This window comes from Octopus bimaculoides, chromosome 26 (genome assembly GCF_046866305.1).
Source record: "Octopus bimaculoides isolate indiv1 chromosome 26, ASM4686630v1, whole genome shotgun sequence".
NCBI lineage: Eukaryota > Metazoa > Mollusca > Cephalopoda > Octopoda > Octopodidae > Octopus > Octopus bimaculoides.
The window spans coordinates 21,124,307-21,142,367 of NC_142953.1; the positions used below are offsets into that span (position 1 = coordinate 21,124,307).

Consider the following 18,061-nt stretch of genomic DNA (forward strand, 5'->3'; position numbering starts at 1 on the left):
TTTATCTTTTATTCACATTATATAAATAAAGCTTACCTATGTGTCTCCTAAATAGTATCATTATCTTACCTTCAGCTAAAATTTTTTAAAGATAATTCAAAATAGTTTTCATGAACCCAATATACTTAATATCCTTAAACTTTACACCCTATCCAGAGCCCCTAAATTCAATATTGACATTATTTCATGATTTTTGTGGAAAATAGTTACATCTCATTTTATTTATTTTATTAACATACCTCTTATTGTGAAAACATTGGTTAGAGTATTGTTGTTGTCTGTACCACTATACTGTTACTCTATTCAGACTAAAAGTAAAAAACCTATTTGACCTAGGGCTGTAATTCCTCAACACTTTGATAGTAGTAAAATGACCTGATACAACTATAACCAGTGAAACCTTTAGATTCTAATACATTTTATAGCCTTGTCCATGCATACTGCTTACACCTTCCCTCTCTTTAGAAGTAATTGTCCCTTTGCTATCACCACTAGATAAGAAACAATAAAATCTGAGACAGTTAAAACTTTTGTCTAGAATCAATTACTAGCCTGATAGACTCGGCTATGTCAAGATGGACTTATGTATTCTTCCTCACATTTGGATTTTTATGTATTCTTCCTCCCACTTGGATTTGAAATGTTGCCACATTTATAATATGTCTTTTCTACAGTAATTTTCTGCATTTTTCATGCAGCTGAAGATTGCTCTTCATATTGCAATTTAATGTAATGCTTGCATTACTTAAATAAATTGGAGTAGCATGAAACGTGCGTACTGCAATCACCTTTGAAATCCGTGTTACTTATTCTTTGATTTTGATCACCTATCCTTTTGGGATACGATATTCGGGTGCCTACGCATAAGTACCATATTCAACCTTGAATCTCTCTCTCTCTCTCTCTCTATATATATATATATATATATTTAAAATTATAATACAGGGTATCGAGAGATACCACCAGGCTGAAAAAATAGCAGTCATATCCTGACTCTAAAACCACAATAAATGTCCGCATGGCACGATTAGCGAAGACGAAGACCAAATAAACCAGTAAAATAAAGATAATTCCAAATCCTGGATTTCTGGCTTTGCATAAATAATAATGCTCTGCCTTCATCAGTGGAATATACTCCAGTACATAAATACAAATATATATATATATATATATATATATATATATATATATATATGTATGTATGTGTGTGTATATGTATATATGTGTATATAAGTGTGTATAGTGAATATATTAAGAATATAGAGAGGTGTATTAGGAAGTCACGATGTGTATGAGGCATGGTTTTTGTTTGGGGATTTTTTTGGTGGAGACCCGGTTTTTTCAGTGAGGACCGTTTTGTTTGTTTACATTCTGCGCTAAAGTAGGTACCACTGGGTTTGTTTAATTTTCTTCAGTATATTTAATATATATATATATATGTGTATATATATATATATTAAATATACTGAAGAATATATATATATATATATATATATATATATATATATATATATATATATATATATATATATATATATATATATATATATATATATATATATATATATATATATATATATATATATATATATATATATATATATATATATATATATATATATATATGTATATATATATATATGTATATATATATATATGTATATATATATATGTATATATATATATGTATATATATATATGTATATATATATATGTATATATATATATGTATATATATATATGTATATATATATATGTATATATATATATGTATATATATATATGTATATATATATATATATATATATATATATATATGTATATATGTATATATATATATATATATGTATATATGTATATATATATATATGTATATATATATATATATGTAGGTATAGTTAGAATATGGATAAGTGTAGTGTGGAGTTACCGTATGTGTGAGTTAGAATTTTATTGAAGGTTTTTTTCATTGAAGACCATTTTTTTTATTTACATTCTGCGATAACGTAAATGTAACACGTATATAGAGATTTAATGTAATATAGCGTGTTACTCCTGAGGTATAGTTTTGAAGTTTTTTGCTAGTTTACGCTGAATTGATATAAGATTTATTTTTATTTTTAATTGTGTATATTGGTGTGTGCTAGAGTTTATTAGAGAGAATTTTATTTAAGAACATTATCATTATTATTATTATTTTTTAAGTGTGCTTCTGTTTAACCAGGTTCCTCTAGTTTGAATGTTATAATTAATATTTAAAAAAAAATTTTTTCTACGGTATGATTTCTTTATTTATTTTGATGATTATTGCTCTAACAGGTGTTTTTTTAATTTTATAGCATTCTAAATTGATCAGTAACTGAATTTTATAGTATACAATTTTTAGGTTTGAGTTAATTTGCCGTTTGCTCGTTCCTTGCACATTTGGGATGAACAGTTGTGTGCCATCTAATATCTTTTCATCCTGTTTTGTATATTTTCATGGGTCAACTACGTGGTACATGTAAAGTATTAGCAGATGCTCAGCAAAGCAAAGGAAGATGGTTTAACGTTTTGAGCAGACGCTCTTCTTCGGAAAAAGAGGAAAGCCCAATAGAAAAGGAAGACGGAGGAAGAAAATCGCCGACGATTCATATGTGGTTACATTTTGAAATGTATATGTATATATATATATATATGTGTGTGTGTGTGTCTGAATATGTATGTGTGTATATATACATATATGTATGCATGTGTGTATAGCTATATATATGTGTATGTATAAACATGCTATTATTACTGCTAGTCATATGACCGCATAACTCCACCCACTCCCATACAATGAAAAACTGTTACGACTAGATACATTTTCTCTAGAGACGTTATGGCGTATGTACACTAATTGAAATGTTCCTCATCCAATAGGCTCTGAGTAATTAATATCAGAACTATGTTGAGGCTGCGAGCTGGCAGAAACGTTAAGCACTCTGAGCGAAATGCTTAGTGGTATTTCTTCTGTCTTTACGTTCTGAGTTCAAATTCCGCCGACGTCGACTTGGCCTTTCATCCTTACGGGGTCGATAAATTAAGTAGCAGTTGCGCACTGGGGTTGATCTGATGGACTGGACCCGTCCCCCCAAATTTCGGGCCTTGTGCCTAGAGTAGAAAAGAATATTGGGTTTATGTTAATTGTTTTATGTATGCGAATGGGTATGAATGTATCTGCATTTACATTTTGATGTCTATCTTATAAATGGTTATCTTTGTTCTTATTAATTACTTTATCTTATTTATTTTATCTTATTTATTTTATTTATCTTATTTATTTTAAATTTTCTTCATTTATTATAGTTTCATGTTTACTTGATTTACTTTTCTGTTTTATTCTACTTTATTCTTCTCCTTAATTTATTCCTCATTATATTCTAATTAATCCAGGAACCCTTCATTCACACACGATAATAATAATAATAATAATAATAATAATAATAACAATTATAATAATAATAATAAATCAACATGTTTAGTCTGCAGGCATGAACTGATTGGTTGGTGTGGAACATCTGAAGGCATATATTTTTCACTGATTAAATTATGCTCATAACATATAAATGCAAATTTAAAGCATAAATTTGTAATTTACCTGTTGGGTACTAATGGAAACGGCTGTAAGAAATAATGAGCACTAATTTTGTAATAATAAATAATTATTAAGTTTCAACTCTCCACTTTCTTTCCCTCAATTAATGGAACATGAATTATATATGTGTGTGTGTGTGTGTATCTATATCTTTGTATATATATATATATATATATATATATATATATATATATGTGTAATATGTGTGTGTGCGAGTGTGTGTGTGTGTGTGTGTATATATATATATATATATATATATATATATATATATATATATATGTATATATGTATATATGTATCTATATCTTTATAAATAGACATATATATGTATGTTTGTGTGTGACTAATTACAAATACATAGAACTGAACATGGCGCACAAAAAGTAAATAAATAAAAAGTTTTTTACAGAAATTAACGAAGTGTTCGGGTTGAAGCGTAAGAATGCCTATATATGTATGTATGTGCTTTGTATCATAAGCCTCATAATTATGTAACCCTTTTGTCTAATAGCATTGATTCATTCAATAAATGATTTATTTTACATAACGTATATAGAATAACCTGAGGGTTTTGCAAATAGGGAGTTAAAACTTGAAATGAAAGCATTGAAATGAAAATACATTAAATAATCATTAATAAAAATAGAGGCAAGACAGAGTGAGAGACTTATAAATGAAAACAGAAAATTTCGCCTGCAGCAAATTAAAATTTACTCTGCAGTGAATGCAACAAATATCTAAATTTGTGAAAAACTTGCAGCTCAAATATTCAATAAACTTTAGAAATGGAAATTACAGGAAATTTCTTGCAACATGAATTTATAAAAAAATTTCCAGATGGTCAAGCCTTTAATAATTACTTTGTTTTAGTAGTATTAGTAACTTTTATGTACCTGTTTAATAAACGGCTTTCTCCATTATAATATATTGATAGATATAAATACACATCCACACGCATGTATATATATATATATATATATATATATATATATTTGCTTAACTCATCACGACCGAGGCCATGCAGGAGCAAAGCTCACATATAACAAAATAGATTTTGGTGGAATTAAAAAGAAAAATTATTAGTAATTAAGTCAAAACCAGTCATTAGAGCATTGGATAAAATTGCTTGCGTCATTCCTTCAAGCTGTTAAAGCTGTGAGTTCAAATCCGTTTGAGTCAAACCTTGATTTTTATCTCCACTGGGATCAATACAATGGAAGGGTTTCTAATACTTCGTCAATCTTAAAATTACAAGTTTTTTGTCTAAATGTGAAATACTTATTGGTCAGGTGATGTGGGGCAAGAATTTAGTTCGTGGAATCTAAGATAAACACATCATGGAGAGGAAAGGGGCAAATTTGGAAGCGTTTAATGTACATACCGTTGTTCTTCAATTTCTTTATATTTTAATGAAACAAGAAGAGAGAATAGGGATGGAATTTGGTTAGTCTGTGGCTTGAAGTATCACCTTTCTCTTTAAAGTGGAATGATTACTTGAAACTTGATTCTCAGCAGTCTGATATTTAGAAACCTGATCCTTAGAACACTGCTGCTTAGAACCCTGATCCTTTGAAATCTGATCCTTAGAACACTGCTGCTTAGAACCCTGATCCTTAGAACACTGATGCTTAGAACCCTGATCCTTAGAACACTGCTGCTTAGAACCCTGATCCTTAGAAGTCTGATCCTTTGAAATCTGATCCTTAGAACACTGCTGCTTAGAACCCTGATCCTTAGAACACTGCTGCTTAGAACCCTGATCCTTAGAAGTCTGAACCTTTGAAATCTGATCCTTAGAACACTGCTGCTTAGAACCCTGATCCTTTGAAATCTGATCCTTAGAACACTGATGCTTAGAACCCTGATCCTTAAGAATCTGATCGTCTATCTTAGCCACTTGTGAATTTATTTGTTTTAGATAATGAGATATCACACTTTTCTATATTATTTTCATAGCCATTGAGGAAACAGGTGATGAAAAGACTGCCATTCTTTGTATTTCGGTAAGCCTTGCTTTCTGGAATGGTGACAAAAGTAACCCGAAGGTCTGCAACATGGAAATATTGCTTGACATCTTCTTTTTCAGAATTAGTTTCACGAACGTTGATGTCTTTCGTGGCATTATTCTCATCAGGTTTAATTTGACAAGTATTTATATAAACGAGTTTTGGTTTGTCTTTAAGCTAAGGTATTCTTTTTAAGAATTGTATTAATAGTGGAATAAGATAATTCCTTACCATCAGTTCCAACAATATGTTCTTGATGTCATATGGGGTTGTAACCCCATATGACATCAAGAACATAACAAAACAAATCTTCACAGGCTGTACTTTCTGCAGCTTCTTTTAGAATTATGCAACATCGAAATATTGCTTGACATCTTCTTTTTCAGATTTGGCTTGACAGGCATTTATATAAATGAGTTTTGGTTTGTCTTTCAGCTGAGAACTCTCCTTTAGAATTGTATTAATAGTGGAATAGGATAATTCCTTACCATCAGTTCCAACAATATTCCCTACAATACCATGTGACATCAAGAACATAACGAAACAATCTTCACCTGATGTACTTTCTGAAGCTGCTTCTTCAATTATTATTTTCATTTCTTTCGCTGTTTTATTAGGATGAGGATGAACATCGAAATTGAAAGCCTTGAAAAGTTTCGTAATACCTTCCACATCGCTTTCATACCTTTCATTGTAATTCTTATCATCAAATTTCCCATTATTTATTAATGTAACACGACCATGTGGTTTGAATTTCATCGGGTAGACTGTCTGTTCGTTTAAAAGATCAAATATCTTAATATGTTTTGACTTTTCCAAGGCTGACATCAATTTATCTGAAACCTTCGGAAGTTTCTTAAATATATAATCATGTAACTTTCGTATTTGGTCGTCAGGATTTCTTTGGGACATTATTTCATTTCTATGTCCCTCACTCAATAAACCATTGGATAAAGCTTCGTCTAAAAACGATTTGCTATTGTCCATGTGTTGTACAAAATCAACTCGGATTTGCATAAATTGTTGCTTAGAAATATGATGTACTTGTTCTGTGCTCATGTTTATATAAAATTATAGATATTAAAACAATATAAATCTGTAAAAAAATATCAATTTTTTCCGGGAATAAAAAGCTTAACAGTCAACCGTTTCACTTCCTGGTTTGCAAAGGCAAAAACGATCGGTGTAAGGAAATTTTATTAAATGTGACAATTATATTTATATAGAGATACACATATGAATATATATATATATGTATATACGTATGTCATGATCTGACACCCTCCTTTGCTTCATTTAAGCCATCACGACCATGCTAGAGCAAAAGCTGTGTATATAGTGTACTAGTTTCTGAAGACTGCTATAGGTACTTCCCTTGCATTTGACTAGAATGCAATGGAATCCAGTTTGTTTTCACTCACATAAAACAACAGCAACTTCTCAAGCAACTACAAAGAAAGTTCTGCAGAGAATGGTGTCTGATAAGTCTTTAAATTGTTGGTTTTGTACCGAAATCAGAAATAATTATTAGTCAGGTGAAGTGGAATCCTAGAAGGACAAATTACGTTATGGATAGGGGCGAATTTGGAAAGGTTTAACGTACCTACCATTGTTGTTCGATTTCTTTATATTTTAATGAAAGAAGAAGAGAGAATAGGGACGGAATGTGGTTAATCTGTGGCTCGAAGTGTCACCTTTTTCTTCAAGGTGGAATAAAAACTTGAAGTCTGTTCTATGAAAATCTTTTTGCTTTCCTTAGAAACTTGTGCATTTATATCAGGTGATAATGATGAGATGTCACATTCTTCTTTGTTCCTTTCATAAACAGTGAGTAAACTTTTGATGAAAATAGAACCACTTTCCTCAGTTCGGAAAGCTAGGTTTTCTGGAACAGTGGCAAAAGTAACATATAGATCTGGAACGTTGAAATATTGCTTCACGTCTTCCTTTTCTGAATTAGTTTCACATTCCGCGTCATCTTTGACTTGACAAGTATTTTTATTAGTTAAACAAGCGTCGGTATCTTTCGTGACATTAATCTTATTAGGTTTAATTTGACAAGCATTTATATAAATGAGTTTTGGTTTGTCTTTCAGCTGAGAACTCTCCTTTAGAATTGTATTAATAGTGGAATAAGATAATTCCTTACCATCAGTTCCAATAATATTCCCTATAACACCATGTGACATCAAGAACATAACAAAACAATCTTCACTTGCTGTACTTTTCTCCGATGCTTTCTCAATTATTCTTTTCATTTCCTCGGCCTTCTTATCAGAATAAAGTTCAACATCGAAATTGAAAGTCTCGAAAAGTTTCGTAATACCCTCCACATCCTTTTTGCTTCCGAACCTTTCCTGGTGTTTCTCCTCATCGTCAAATTTCACATTATTTATTAATATAACATGACCATGTGGTTTGAATTTCATCGGGTAGACTGACCGTTCGTCTAAAAGATCAAATATCTTAATATGTTTCGACTTTTTCAAGGCTGACATCAATTTATCTGAAACCTTCGGAAGTTTCTTAAATATATAATCATGTAACTTTCGTATTTGGTTGTCAGGATTTCTTTTTGACATTATTTCATTTCTATGTCCCTCAATCAATAAACCATAGGATAAAGCTTCATCTAAAAACGATTCGATATCGTCCATGTGTTCTCTAAATTCAACTCTGATTTTCACAAATCGTTCCTTAGAAATATGATGTCCTTGTTCAGCGCTCATGTTTATATAAAATTCAAAATATTAAAACAATATAAATCAGTAAAAAATGTCAATTATTACCTGGAAAAGAAAAATGCAAAACAGTCCACCGTTTCTTGAAGATAAACGTATTGTGTAATGTTGTCTGACCAGTTGGAAGGCTTTATGAACTAAGCCTCGTTATTTACAAACACATTTATTACAATGGCTCTTGTTAAGTGTCCTTCAACCAATCAAATTCTCTTCGGATTTCTAGATAGTTTTCTTCCTGATGATGTAAATCGGAGTTATTTTTTCCCTTAGAAATCAATAGCAAAGAAATATGTAAAAGTATGTAATTTCAGACATTCATTCACCTGAATACGTTTAGAAAATGTGCATTTGACATAGTTCTAACTGATCGTGTTACACTGAGATTATTTGATCTTCGTGAGTCAGCGAAATATGCACCATTAAGGTTTAACGTACATACCATTTATTGTTCAATTTCTTTATATTGTAATGAAAGAAGGAGAAGAGAGAATGGGGACGGAATGTGGTTAATCTGTGGCTCGAAGTATCACCTTTTTCTTCAAGGTGGAATAACAACTTGAAGTCTGATCGAATACTGTAGAAACCTTATCGCCCTCACTCGAAACTCTTGCGTTTATTACAGTGGACAAGGAAAAGATGTCTCACTCTTCTTTGTTCATTCCATAGACACTGAGTAAACGCTCAATGAAAAAACTGCCTTTCTTGTGAGTTCGGAATGCACACTTTTCTGGAACAGTCGCAAAAGCAACATATAGATCTGGAACATTGAAATATTCACTGACATCATTCCTGTCACATTTTTCTTGAGAAGCGTTGATATAAATGAGTTTTGGTTTATTTTCCAGCTGAAAACTATTTCTTAGAATTGTATTAATAGTGGAATAAGGTAATTTCTCACCATCAGTTCCAACAATATTCCCTAAAACCCCATGTGACATCAAGAACATAACGAAAAAATCTTCACAGGCTGTACTTCCTGCAGCTTCTTTTAGAATTATGTCTTCCATTTCCTCGGCTGTTTTATTAGAAAAAAGATGAACATCGAAATTGAAAGCAGTGAAAAGTTTGCTAATGCCCTCCGCATCTACGCCTTTCTTCGTACTTAATCTCATCATCAAATTTTACATTATTTATTAATATAACACGACCATGTGGTTTGAATCTCATCGGGTAGAGTAATAAATCAAGTATTTCATAATGTTTTGACTTTTTCAAGGCCGATAGTGGAGCCCGGGCAGCTCTCCAGTTGACCACCTCTGGTCAAACTATTGAACCTATGAAAAATATATATTAAAGGTTTGATGATGATGGCAATGATGAAGATAATCTAACAGTACCAGAATCTTCTTTGGGGGACAGGAACAATGAGGGAAGCCCAACAAGATTAAGTTTTTTGATGACCCCTTCACACTCCATTTAATCCTGTTCCTTCTGTATTTGGTCCATAACTGAATAAGGCACAGAATGATCTTGTGGTGATGTCTTAACAACAGATAACTTTGTCTTAAAATCCTTTAAACAGCTCAACTTATCACTAAACTCTGACCAAAACTCAGCCAGAAGCTCCTCCAATTTCAACAGAATTCCTTTCCCCAATCAAAAGAAATACGGTTCTCCAATTTAAATTGATTTTCTTCATCCAATTTCTCTCCCACAACACCTGAACATTGCTTGCACCACCAATAATGGTAACTGGATCTCACTTCCTTTGTCCAACAATACATTAACGTTGGACACATGGCTTCACCAACTCTCTGGTATACGTATTCAATCTTACCAATGTCTCTTGCGAATCCTCTAATTCTTCCAGTTTCTTAAAATTCTTCACTGAGTCTGAAGCCCCTCCATCACCAGATTCCAATCATTCTGCAATACTTCCACCTCACCCAACAACCATTCCCCTTCTTTTCTATCTTATTCAATGCAATTTGTCTCTTGTCCTGTCCTTTCTTGTCAAATTACCGACATTTTCAATGGGTACATCCAATATTCTTGCACACACACACACACACATGGGTATATCCGATATTCTTGCAAACAAAACATTCTTTTAGTTTCGAAGGAATACACTTGAGCAAGATGGTTGCAATTTCCACAATGGTAACATTCACGTTTCTCTGTCAGTTTATGAAAAGAGTTTTCAGATTCCCCTTCAGAACGGTGGTAGCAGGGAATTGTACCAATGTGCCAGAAGGGAGGCTAGGCGACAGGTTTATTTAGCCAGAGGGGAAGCAGATAAGGAAAGATTTGCCAATGTTCTGCGCCGTGAGGACCAAAGACTCGAGGTATTTCGGGTTGCAAGACAGTGTAGGAGAGAGAATAGTGATGTTGTAGGAGAGAAATGTGTTCGCATGGATGATGGTACGCTTGCATTAAATGAGGATGCAAAGAAAGAGGTCTGGAGATGCCACTACGATAGATTGCTTAATAAAGAGAATGAATGGGAGAAAGAGAGCCTGCCTTATGTCGACCCAATAGAGGGACCAGCTATCCGAGTTGATAGTACCAGGGTAGATAAAGCAATTAAGAGTATGAAGACCGGGAAAGCCCCCGGCCCATCAGGAATCACTGCAGAGATGCTCAAAATATCTGGCAGTGTTGGCTATAGCCTAGTCACCCGTATTACGAACCAGGTGATACACGAAGGAGTCATACCCTATGACTGGTGTAGCAGCATCATAGTCAACTGCTACAAAGGTAAAGGGGACGCTTTAGATACAAATAATTACAGAGGCATCAAGCTGTTAGATCAGGTTATGAAAGTTACAGAGAGGGTCATAGCCCAACTAATTAGGGAGCGAATCAATTTAGATGAGATGCAGTTTGGGTTCGTGCCAGGTAAAAGCACTACTGATGCCTTATTTCTAGTGAGACAGTTGCAAGAGAAATACCTAGCCAAGGATAAACCTCTGTACCTGGCTTTCGTTGACATGGAGAAAGCCTTTGACAGGGTCCCCCGATCCCTTATCTGGTGGTCAATGAGGAAACTTGGGATAGAAGAATGGCTAGTGAGAGCTGTGCGAGCCATGTACAGAGATGCGGCCAGTAAGGTGAGGGTTGGAAATGAGTACAGCAATGAATTCCGGGTAGAGGTAGGGGTCCACCAAGGTTCCGTCCTCAGCCCCCTATTATTTACCATAGTCCTCCAGGCAATCACAGAGGAGTTCAAGACAGGTTGCCCCTGGGAGCTCCTCTATGCTGATGACCTTGCCCTAATTGCGGAGTCACTATCAGAACTAGAGGAGAAGTTTCAGGTGTGGAAGCAAGGTCTAGAACTGAAGGGCCTTAGAGTCAACCTAGCTAAAACCAAAATCCTAATAAGTAGGAAGGTAGATAAAACACAAACCCCTTCAGGTAGATGGCCCTGCTCAGTATGTAGAAAAGGAGTAGGTAGTAACTCTATAAGATGTACCCGGTGCAAGCTATGGACACATAAGAGGTGCAGCAACATCAAAGGCAGGTTAACTAGCAAGTTAGTTTTTGTTTGTGGCAGATGTTCAGGTGCAATAAAGACTGCAAACAAACAGGAAACAACTTCTATCTCATTCCAGGGTGAAAAACTAGAGGTAGTCGATAGCTTCCGCTATCTGGGCGACCAAGTTAGTAGTGGGGGTGGGTGCGCTGAAAGTGTAGCTGCTAGAATAAGAATAGCCTGGGCAAAGTTTAGAGAGCTCTTACCCCTGCTGGCGACAAAGGGACTCTCACTCAGAGTAAAAGGCAGACTGTATGACGCATGCGTACGAACAACCATGCTACATGGCAGTGAAACATGGGCTGTAACTGCTGAGGACATACGTAAGCTCGCAAGGAATGAAGCCAGTATGCTCCGTTGGATGTGTAATGTCAATGTGAATACCCGTCAGAGTGTAAGTATCTTGAGAGAAAAGCTGAACATTAGAAGCATCAGTTGTGGCGTGCAAGAGAGACGATTGCGCTGGTATGGACATGTGGTGAGAATGGAGGAGGATAGCTGCGTGAAAAAGTGCCACACCCTAACAGTTGAGGGAACCCGTGGAAGAGGTAGGCCCAGGAAGACCTGGGCTGAGGTGGTGAGGCAAGACCTTCGTACATTGGGCCTCACCGAGGCGATGACTACGGACCGAGACCTTTGGAAATGGGCTGTGCGTGAGAAGACCCGGCAAGCCAAGTAAGATCGTTGCCAGTGCCCCTGGACTGGTTCTTGTGCGGGTGGCACATGAGATGCACCATTTTGAGCGTGGCCGTTGCCAGTACCGCCTGACTGGCTCCTGTAGGATTTTCGAGCGAGATCGTTGCCAGTGCCCCTGGACTGGCTTGTGCGGGTGGCACATAAAAGACACCATTTCGAGCGTGGCCGTTTTCGTGCGGGTGACACGTAAAAGCACCCACTACACTCTCTGAGTGGTTGGCGTTAGGAAGGGCATCCAGCTGTAGAAACTCTGCCAAATCAGACTGGAGCCTGGTGTTGCCATCCGGTTTCACCAGTCCTCAGTCAAATCGTCCAACCCATGCTAGCATGGAAAGCGGACGTTAAACGATGATGATGATGATGATGATGTAGGCCTTGCATGTTCTGAATGTCCCTGGAAAAGACTGAACTCAATTCAACTGCAACCAATATTTTAAAAGCACACTCTTACGTCACTGTCCTTTTGCTGGAAGATGTGAATTTAGATCACTTTAACACTTTTGTTACCATATTTCTTCTGAAATATACTGATTTTATTTAAATCAACTCTGAAAATAGTGAAGAATTGAGTAAAACAACTATGTGGTTATGAAGCTGGTTTTGGAACATAAATATGAAACTTAGATGGAAAGCTTCAATTTAGATTAATTTAAAAAAAGGAAACTTGTATGATGGCAGTATCAATGTGAAGGGTGTTGGAGGTAATATGAAAACTAAACACACTTTCCGTTCCTCTGGATCCATCAAGGAACAAGAGAAAAAAAATAAAAGATTGCTGAACAAACTTTTATTGTTTAAAATATAATTCAGATGACAAAATATATAAATTGGAAAAAAATTAATTTGCAAATATTTTTGAAAATTCTTTTTTTAATTTCAAAACTATAAAATTGGAAATAGGAAAATAATTAGAAAAACGTGTAGAAATGGCACCAATCTCTTTGATGAGTCATTCACAGACATGTGAAGGCACCTTTATTTTCTGAGTCAAAGACATGTTGAATAATGACATAAATTAATGAGAAATTGTGGCATTAACCAAAGGAATTTAGAGACATAATATATCATTAACTATTTCATGAAAGAATATGAATTTATACCATGAAGAATAATAATAATTCGGTATTGGCCACAAGGATTGCATAATATTTAAGACATTTGAAAGGACAATAGGGATTTTCATAGAAAAGTGTTAACAATAAAACAATAACAATTGGTATAAATAAAAAAGGAAATCGCCAGTAGGGAGGAAAACGTGAAACGGTCAATGAAGGAACCCCACAAATCCTGAGTCTCCCTATTCATCAGGAGTACCATGTCTAGTGCTCCTCTCTTCTCTGTACTCCTTGGCCTACAGCTGACAGCTTGCCACATTCACCCAACTTTCAACAAGATTATTGGTGGGGCAACACATCCCTCTTAATTCTTGCTCCTCTTTCCAAAGGCAAGTTAAAAATGGCGATTAGGCCATAACTGAAGAGAAAAGTGCTTCATTCAATCACTGTAGTGGTTGAATAATATTCTTAAGGAAGACATTTACTCAGTCGTAGCCTTTTTAAAACTTTGTCACTAACTCATTTCTCAACCAAATTCAAAACTGTTAATAGTTCGATAATAGTGACCTCCCAAGCTACATTTAGGCATAAAAATATTGAAATTTGGTTTAGTGGAAAAAAGAAAGTTACATTAAAATATGTGAGGTCCAAAAGGGGAGAGTAAGGCAAAAAAGAATCGACTTTGAATCAAAGTTACTTTCTTATTTTAAAAGCAAACTATATTTTATTTAAGCTTAAATGATAGATCAAAATATGAGGAATCTAAAAATGCCAATTTTACCAAAAGAATCTTTAACATAAAGAAGTGAAGCCAAAAGTCCCGAAAAAAAAAAGTAACAGCTTCAATTGACTTTGACTTCAAAATACTTTCTTAATTTAAAAGCAGTCTATATTTCATTTCATCTCAGATGATAAATCAAAACAAGAGGAATCTAAAATTGGTAATTTTATGCAATGAAATTTTGTCGAAAAAAAAAGGTGTTAGGTAAAAAGTGACAAAAAAGTGATGCTGGGCCTTGTGCCTATAGTAGAAAAGATTATATAAAATATTATAATATATAAAATATATACAGTTGTTTCCCTTGCATCACAGTAAGATTTCTTCTCTCTTCAGCTTGAGAGATGAAGAATTATTTACATCATTTACATTTGGATGGATATTTGTTCTCATCTTGTTGTTAAAACAACGTTTCGGCTGATGTACTCTCCAGCCTTCATCAGGTGTCTTGGGGAAATTTCGAACCTGAGTTCTCATTCCTAAGGTATTTTTTGATGTTATTATTATTATTTAGGTCACTGCCTGGAATTGAACTCCGAATCTTGGGGTTAGTAGCCCATGCTCTTAACCGAGTTCGATTCCAGGCAGTGACCTGAATAATAATAATAACAATAACAACAACAACATTGGAAAAATACCTTAGGAATGAGAACCGAGGTTTGAGAGTACATCAGCCAAAATGTGTTAACAACAAACAAGATGAGGACAAATATCCGTCAAATGTAAATAAGGTTCTTCTCTCTTTCTTTCTCTGTTTTCTCTGAATTTTCGATTTTATCATGATCCAGTGTTCTTATAATTTATTTTTTATTTATTTAGATTAATACTTATTCTTATTTTAATTTAATCATCAAACATGAAAAATTATTTAGCAAAAGTATTAAATAAAATGAAAAATTTTTAATCAGGTAGAATTATAAATTATTGTTACTTAGACGTAGGAGTGGCTGTGTGGTAAGTAGCTTGCTTACTAACCACATGGTTCCGGGTTCAGTCCCACTGTGTGGCACCTTGGGCAAGTGTCTTCTACTATAGCCTCAGGCCGACCAAATCCTTGTGATTTGGTAGACGGAAACTGATAGAAGCCCGTCGTATATATATATATATATATATATATATATATATATATATATATATATATATATATATATATATGTATGTGTGTGTATATGTTTGTTCCCCTAACATCGCTTGACAACCGATGCTGGTGTGTTTATGTCCCCGTAACTTAGCGGTTCGGCTAAAGACACCAATAGAATAAGTTCAGGGGGTTGATTAGCTCGACTAAAATGTGGTGCTCCAGCATGGCCACAGTCAAATGACTGAAACAAGTAAAAGAGTATTTGTTAGTTTAATTGCATTATCAGGTAAAAAAAAAAAGTGGATTACAAATGAAAAATGCAGAAACATGGATGTTAATGTTCTTAAGTTATTAGACCTGGAAAAGTACAGGACAAGTTATTAGACCTGGAAAAGTACTGGACAAGCAAATTTATATTTGAAATATTACAGCTATAGTTAAAATTTTAAAATATATTTAGATTAAAAAACTAAAGATAATAGCTTTTATTTGCTACTCTTTAATTAAAAAAATTAACTCAGATAATAAATTTAAGGTTAACTGTTAGCAAAAAAAAAAAAAAAAAATTTCCATAACCCCATTAAATATGTTTTTGCAATTACAAGTTTTTAAGAATTACTAAAAATTTCTGAGGTAGAATTCAACTAAAATTCCTTTTTTGCTCATCTTTTTGATAAAAATTGACACACTATAATTCTTTGATAAAGAAACCACAAGTCTGATCTTCTGGAAATTACTTATATTATCGGTCTCTTTTGCTGAACCGCTAGGTTATGGAGATGTAAACACGCCAGCATTGGTTGTCAAGTGATGGTGGGTGGGGGACAAACAAACATATGTAAATATAATATGTGACAATTATTCGGTAGCCATGATAAAACTCTGAGTTTCGGATGTTGGGGTGGAAACCCACGCCACCATCTCTTCAGTTATCGGGCTATAAAAAAATTTTTTGATGGCCCGATAACCGAAGAGATGGTGGCGTGGGTTTCCACCCCAACATCTGAAACTCGGACTTTTTTCATGGCTACCGAATAATTGTCACATATTATATTTACAGATAAATTCCTCTATTTACATAATATCGAGGTCTCTTTCATTCTTTTGTTGTTTTACCTTTTCCATCAATATATATATATATATATATATATATATATATATATATATATATTATAAGGTTTTTAACTTTTAAATTTTCATATTCAAAAGAGACAGAGACTTCAAACTTGATATATCGATTTATTCACCACTCTATGTTAACATTTCTGTGCCAAACTTATCCAGTGACTGGTCCATTGGATTTTGACATTTGGCACTTCTTCAGGAGTGGTTACCATCGGAACAAAACACGAAAAAACACATACATAACGATCCTTAAATTATTAAAATCCCGTTAGATTTCATCTTTCTGTTATTATAGGGGAGATAACTCCTTAATTTTCTATTTCTATTGCTCTCCTGTGAATTTCCACTAGATTAATTAATTTGTTTATTTTTTTTTTTACTATACTATATTACCCGTTCCTTTACCCGTATACATATGCATACATACACTTTACCCGTATACTTATCCATATATACATACATACACACACACACACACACATATATATATATATATATATATATATATATATATATATGGTTTAGATATAGATTCAAGACTTGAATATGGTACTTATGCTTAGGCACCCGAATATCACATCCCAAAAGGATAGGTGATTAAAATAAAAAAATAAGCAACACGGATTTCAAAGTGATTGCAGTACGCACGTTTCATGCTACTCCAATTTATTTAAGTAATGCGAGCATTACATTAAATGCAATATGAAGAGCAATCTTCAGCTGCACGAAAAATGCAGAAAATTACTGTAGAAAAGACATATTATAAATGTGGCAACATTTCAAATCCAAGTGGGAGGAAGAATACATAAAAATCCAAATGTGAGGAAGAATACATAAGTCCATCTTGACATAGCCGAGTCTATCAGGCTAGTAATTGATTCTAGACAAAAGTTTTAACTGTCTCAGATTTTATTGTTTCTTATCTAGTGGTGATAGCAAAGGGACAATTACTTCTAAAGAGAGGGAAGGTGTAAGCAGTATGCATGGACAAGGCTATAAAATGTATTAGAATCTAAAGGTTTCACTGGTCATAGTAGTATCAGGTCATTTTACTACTATCAAAATGTTGAGGAATTACAGCCCTAGGTATATGGGTCAAATAGGTTTTTTACTTTTAGTCTGAATAGAGTAACAATACTCTAACCAATGTTTTCACAATAAGAGGTATGTTAATAAAATAAATAAAATGAGATGTAATTATTTTCCACAAAAATCATGAAATAATGTCAATATTGAATTTAGGGGCTCTGGATAGGGTGTAAAGTTTAAGGATATTAAGTATATTGGGTTCATGAAAACTATTTTGAATTATCTTTAAAAAATTTTAGCTGAAGGTAAGATAATGATACTATTTAGGAGACACATAGGTAAGCTTTATTTATATAATGTGAATAAAAGATAAAAATTATTATCGGATTTATATTAGTTTATAATAATGTGTTTACTAAGGTTTAAGGGACTGAAAAAAGAAAGGATGTTAGGAAATAA

General features: G+C 33.7%; 3 protein-coding genes and 1 pseudogene across 3 annotated transcripts in view; all 4 read right to left on the minus strand.

Moving 5' to 3' along the window:
- Positions 1-1,891: 1,891 nt before the first annotated feature.
- The window catches only part of LOC106883553 (caspase-7), a 21,697-nt gene continuing 5,527 nt past the window's right edge, over positions 1,892-18,061 (minus strand). Inside the window, exon 2 of the mRNA XM_089342460.1 lies at positions 1,892-3,135. The gene's annotated coding sequence lies outside the window, so the exon portion shown is untranslated. The remainder of the gene's footprint in view (positions 3,136-18,061) is intronic.
- Positions 3,956-6,685, minus strand: LOC106871720 (caspase-8). Its single transcript, XM_089342464.1, has one exon. It carries the CDS (start codon positions 6,682-6,684, stop codon positions 5,971-5,973), a length of 714 nt encoding a protein of 237 aa, XP_089198590.1. The 5' UTR covers position 6,685; the 3' UTR covers positions 3,956-5,970.
- On the minus strand, positions 7,296-8,744 carry LOC128250890 (caspase-7-like). The gene has a single exon (XM_052976896.2). The coding sequence runs from the start codon at positions 8,352-8,354 to the stop codon at positions 7,296-7,298; it is 1,059 nt and encodes a 352-aa protein (XP_052832856.2). The 5' UTR covers positions 8,355-8,744.
- Positions 8,858-10,334, minus strand: LOC149130980 (caspase-7-like; annotated as a pseudogene).

What these genes read in the sequence shown, in the direction of transcription:
- LOC106871720 (XM_089342464.1), bottom strand. Translation starts at nt 6,684, where the DNA reads ATGAGCACAGAACAAGTACATCATATTTCTAAGCAACAATTTATGCAA.
- LOC128250890 (XM_052976896.2), bottom strand. Translation starts at nt 8,354, where the DNA reads ATGAGCGCTGAACAAGGACATCATATTTCTAAGGAACGATTTGTGAAA.